Genomic DNA, 6,000 nt, shown 5'->3' on the forward strand with positions numbered 1-6,000 from the left:
AGCATAATTGGTTTTAAACCTTGGCACAATTCTAACTTTAGGAACAGAAGATCTAATTAGTCTTGTGCTAATTATACCAGAAAGGATCATAAAGGAAAAATCTCTGTTCATTATCTTAACAAGCAATACTCCTAACTAGGACATACAGGGTTTAATGTGAACACCAGAGCAGCAGCAGTCCCAGTAAGAAATGATTCATCAAGGTCTCTTTTTGTATTTGAGTCAATATGGGTGCCCTCGTTATTTTCAGTCCCTATAAGATTAGCAAATTAATTGCTGGGATAGGAAGGAAAAGTCTCATTCTTTAAGAATTAGAGGTGGGAAATGAAAGACCTGTTAGGAATTTAAATTCTCCTAAGTATTCTCCACCGATCCATCATATAGGACAGGTTCTACTAGATTTGACAAGTTATGCTTACTATGTTTCTCAGGTCAGGTGCTTACTCTGGATTTATGCTATGCTAGGAAAAAATATAATATAGTCTTTACCCACCCAAATGCCTAATCCTCAATCCATTTCCACAAGTAAAGCTATTTACTAAATTTACTAAATGTGCTCTGTATGAGAATGAACAGTGAGATGAACCAGATTCACACCTTCAGGTTTATTCCTCGGAATGTTTCTAAAGTTTAGACTAAGCAAGTTTTTTAACAGTATTTAATACAAAAATAGCTGTTTGTCACATATTTCTATTTGAGTAGAAATGCCTTTAGCATAAGCCAAAAAATCAAGTCTGCCATGCCTTTCTTATTTCAAAAACAGCGTATTTATTTTGCACAAATGTGCCTTCAATGGCAGTCATACTGGGCAAGGGAAATTCTATAAATGTGTACACAAAAACATGGCACTGATTTACATGCACAAGAAAGGAGTTCAGTCCAAACCATCAATTCTAACAGAAGCAGCCAAACTGGCCTGCCTGTACTCTTCTGTTAAGGCTTTGGAGCTAGGATGTTAAGTGAGCCAGCCTGTTAGCTGATTTGTTTAGTTCCAGTCTCTGGATTGGAAATGAAATTATTTTTAGACATCCTGTACATTACCTATGTTTGGAGTTGCAGATTGAAGCACTAAATTCAATGGTAATTTTTGCCAAATGATAACAAGGCTCTAAAAGAGTGGGGATCAAGTTGTAATGCCAACTCCTCCACATTTTCATACTTCTGTGCATGTATTGCTGTGTGTTATATCAGGCCTGCATAAAAACTTGATGACTCTTTAAAAATAGTAAATTTACAGCCTCTGCCACCACCCCAAACTACTCACTGTCAAGCACCTACAAGCCTTGCCTCTCTCAGTTCTAGTGCTTCCTCTACTCCGCTAGCTGCTGATCGGCACTCCGGGTATTTCTTTGCACTCACAAGGATTTTAAATTTTTCCATATGGCCTCTTCCCCTCAACAAATTGTGCAGGCCTGGTATATGTGATACCTAAATACATTCTTGTATCCTTCTCATTGTCTTTGCTTGACTTTTATATTGGTTTCCATCTGTATATTCTGTCTCCGAACAAGCTTGGCTTACTTTCTTAATCAATCTAGCCTGCATGTGTTCTGAGTTCACCAAATGTTCTAAGCTTCTGTAAAACGGAAAGCCACTACCTACTGTGATTTCTTCCATGATTCCAAATAAACTATATGCACTGTGTGATACAATATATGGATTAATTATACTATAAACTTTGGCTATACACATTTTCAGTATATTAAGTACTGGTTCTTATATAAATAAAAAATGACATTTCCATAACATTTGGATTAGTGCAGCTGAGCTTTCAAAAACTTCCCATCATGGACAACTAACATTATACTTGCTGATATTTGCAAAAATGCTTTCAGAGTGCTTAAGTTCCCTTCTCTGACAAAGTTTATATATTTACTGTAACTAACAAACCACGTTTTGATTTTGAAAAATGTAAATGCCTGCTGCTACTGGCCTAAAAGCCAAAAAAAAATCAAGACCAACATAATATTTCAAACTAAAGTATTATGAATTCCCTCAAACATTAGACTCTCTCTGTATAAAGCAAAATAATTTTAATGTTAAATGCCATAAAACTCCAAAAAACTACCAAAAGAAATATAAACCAAATGTGATTGCCAGAAAGGTGGTTATAATGTTGGAAGGTATGCAACAGCATGGTCCAAGGACACACAAAAAAGATGCAAATACCTCAGTAATATATCTGGACACTCTTATATTTCCTTGTGTTACAGTGAGAAACAGACTCACACCTAATTCAACCATTTCCAAATTAAGCACTAACAAAACATTACCTTCTAGAATTTATACCTAACCTTGTTACTGTATTATTCAGTCATCTCCAATTTATATTTTCCATGATGAGTGTAAATAATGGGAATTGTTGATCAATTCATCAGAGAGCCCTCAGGTTGGGGAACCCTATCACCTGTCTTTATAAACACATCTTAATTTAACAGTAAATTGGGTAAAGAAGATGAGTAAGTGGGGTATGGGAAAGGAGAGGCAGACCCTGAATCTCACTGAAAGCTATTAACTATTTCTTAAAATACAAAAACACTCAGCCTATATTCCTACCAAAAGAAAAACACCATTATCTGTTGAGATCAGAAAGCAAACCTCAGTCCAATGAAACAAAAAGAATTGGAGGGGAAAGGTGAAAAAGAATGACTACAGCTGACAAATTTTTACATTCCTGAATGATACAGGATTGGGGCTGTTGTTTTTTTTGTTTTGTTTTTTTTTTACACCAAAGATAAAAGTGTGTTTCTCTCAAGCTGAACCATTACCCTTTTTTTGATACCTATTAACTACATTCAAAAACGTAGCACAGACAAGAATCCCTATTTCACATCTACGGAAATATAAAGTGTCTGTGTGAGAACGCGTGTTTTGAGGTACGACGAAGTAACCAAGGCGTTGTAAACCAAGCTTCATTACCTGCCTCAGATTGGAAACACCCGCCCATCACAGTAATTGATACCCCCACTACTCAAAGACAGTACGTTTTGGACAAAACACTGAGCCACCAACTAGCCAAAACCCTTTTATTCCACCACCTCAACATAGTTTTTTTTTTTGCGATTTGGCGTGTGGCGAACCAGGCGTTCGTGCGGCATGACCCTCCTACCCCCATTACTCTCGCAGACGCGCACGCTTTCAAAGCGCGGGTCGCGCCTCTCGCTCACCTGCGCCCAAAGATCTTGAGCCCAAACCTCTTTTTGCTATGCCTTCGTCCCAGCGGGGAGACCTTCTCCGACTCCGGGCACACGGACGTCTCCGAACTAGCGGTGGACGGCGAACTGGAGCCAAGGGGGGGAGAGGAGGAGGAGGAGGCGGCGGCGGCGGCGGCACTCCCGCCATTCGAGCCCTTCTCGTTGACCTCGTGCAGCTCCATAAGCCCCGCTGGTCGCGCTTCTCTCCCCTCACCTGCTCGGGAGAGGACCAGTCATAGCCGCGGGACGAGCAGCCGGCGGGATTAAGCGCCAAAGACGGTGTCAATCTTTCGCTCGAGCGCAGGGATCATTGCTCTTGTCGAGACGGGCGGAAGAAGGGAAAGTGCTGCCCTGGCGCCTTCTGCCAGGGGGCTTCTCCAGGACGCCTCCCCTCAAAGCAGCCGCAGCGACCAGAGCGCCAAAGGCTACCAGCGTGTCCCTGAAGTGGGCGGTTGCGTGCTCGGCTCCAACTACCATGCCCCAGCGCGCCTCGTCGAGAAATTAGAGCCGCGCAGGAAGTATCAATACAAAGCAAGGTGAAGCGCCTAAGGACCCCGCATAGCTGCCCGGGAAGCTGCCTCCTTGTTGCTCTAAGCGGGGGGAAAAGGCGGGCTAGTGGCTCCATCTGCCGCTTGCTCGAACGCCTTGCAATACTCGGGCCCGGCCGCCTTCGTGTAACCGTCGTGTAACCGTCGTCCAGATAAAGAAGAGCCACAGAAGAAGAGCCGGAGCAGTAGAGCAGGGGTCTTCAAACCTGGCCCTTTTATGACTTGTGGACTTCAACTCCCAGAATTCCTCAGCCAGCCAAGCTGGCTGAGGAATTCTGGGAGTTGAAGTCCACAAGTCATAAAAGGGCCAAGTTTGAAGACCCCTGCAGTAGAGCGTCAGCTACAATTTTCCAGACTTACACTTGAGAGGCTTAGGAGAGAATTGGCATCAAGAGTTGGAAGAGTTGCCAGGCAAACGTAACCTTGACTGACCAGGTAGCCAACTGCTCTCCCGCATCTATTGCTTTGTGGTGTGCCACTCGTAATAGGCAAGGAGATAGCATGCTTCTACTGCTGCCCTCCTTTAAAGTGTGGAGGAACATTCATCAGTTGTCGCACAGCAAGGGGATGGGGATATTGATGACTTCAGGTTATCTGGCTTCCATAAACTTGGCTTGTCTGTCTTTCCACCCAAGGTCAAACAAGATAAAATGCAGTGAAATGAGAAGATACCATAGCAAGAATAAGTCCAGAGAAAAGCAGGGCTGACTGCCATAATTTTGCAACTAGAGCAGGGGAACAGGCACCCACTAGCTTCTTGAAATAAGAAATAGTCTGGAAGCACCTTTTCAAAATAATGTTATTACTGTAAAAGGCATAAGCTTCATCAAATGCATTGGAGTGACTAGACTGATGTAGGATTTAAAGGGACGGAGGAAAATGGGGGAACCCTAAAATTGTTAGTCTGAAAAGGTGGCTATCAGAGTCCTCCTAATTTTTGTTCATCATATATTAACATGATTTTGTTCTGTAGTCACTAGCTGCTGAGTAACCATTCTTTTACTGAAGTGTAAGTGATAAACCAAGAAATGCCAGTTAATCATCCCTCTTGATTTTCCAGATACTGCAGTGAGAAAAAAAAATGGGGCTGTTAACATCCTGTAGCATAAATGTATTTTAAAATACTGTTAACATGGATCAGCATAAACATAAGACACCATTCTTCCTCGAATGAAAGAACAGAGACCTGCTCGTCTCTCTTTGCCCTTATTGGAACAGAGAGAAGCTGGTATCAATAAGAGAGACAGCCAGAGGAGGCACAGATATGAAAGGAACTCAGAAAATGAAGTGCTAATGGAAAGTGCAAGCAGAAAGAAATAATTGCAATAGAAGATGGTTGATAACCACAAAGGAAGGGAGCGCCCATATTTCTCAACACACCTTGGATCATACCTACATGTAACACGTACAAGTATAATAGGTAGCAAATGAAATAAGTTTTACATATCCTGAGTCTTGGTGTTAGAATAAGGGCATTGGGAAATACTTTTACATTAATATAGTTTATAACTTATGATTGAGAAGATAAGACCAACATGGTGGAGTAAGGAGGAAAAATTGGTATTGTTAAAATGGATTGTGCCATTGTTAGATGAGCACACAGCCTATATTACAGGAAAGGAAACTCTATTGAGCATTTTGAGTGCCTGAAGACTAGCGCTGTCAGACCAGCCTCTAATCTGGTCACTCCAACAGGGTACATTAAATGGATTTATCATATAGTGGGAGTGGATGCCTAGCTGTTGAATATTTTTTTCCTAATTATATTGTATATTCTGGTTTCTACATTTCCCACCAAGTAGAATGCTGAAGATGGTCTGCTATAGTAGAGAATCAGTGCCTGCAGAGAATAAATAAATAAATAAAAGGAAACTAAAAGGAATTCTGTGTAACCACACAGCTTTTCAAAAACATCTAGCTATTACGTAAATGTAGACGCATTCTCAGCATATCAAGCAATATCACCTGAAATTACAACACCCTTTCAAAGAAGCTATTTTAAGATTCCGCAGCCAGATTCAGACGTGTTTCATTTTAAAGTAGAACATTTCGTAATTCTTAACACTACTATGCAAGATGTCATTGACATACTCTAAATTTCAGAATGAACATATAGATTCTAGACAGTAATCCTGGTTAGGGATTTTGCTTATCATCATACTTTCATTCTAGATATTTTACTTTTCCAAAATAGATTAAACAAAATGTCACACTGTAATCCTGATTTCTCAACAAGAATACTGTCTTAATGATCAGCT

General features: G+C 40.9%; 1 protein-coding gene across 4 annotated transcripts in view; it reads right to left on the bottom strand.

Annotated features, from left to right (window-relative positions):
- Positions 1-3,575, bottom strand: part of DGKZ (diacylglycerol kinase zeta) — a 125,909-nt gene extending 122,334 nt beyond the window's left edge. For all 4 annotated transcript variants that reach the window (XM_081315070.1, XM_081315069.1, XM_081315068.1 and 1 more), the window contains exon 1: positions 3,168-3,575. In XM_081315070.1, the coding sequence (XP_081171196.1) occupies positions 3,168-3,376 (209 nt within the window). In that variant the 5' untranslated portion in view covers positions 3,377-3,575. The remainder of the gene's footprint in view (positions 1-3,167) is intronic.
- Between the last annotated feature and the right edge of the window lie 2,425 nt (positions 3,576-6,000).

Source organism: Vipera berus (assembly GCF_964194415.1).
Source record: "Vipera berus genome assembly, chromosome: 1".
In the NCBI taxonomy this organism is placed as follows: domain Eukaryota; kingdom Metazoa; phylum Chordata; class Lepidosauria; order Squamata; family Viperidae; genus Vipera; species Vipera berus.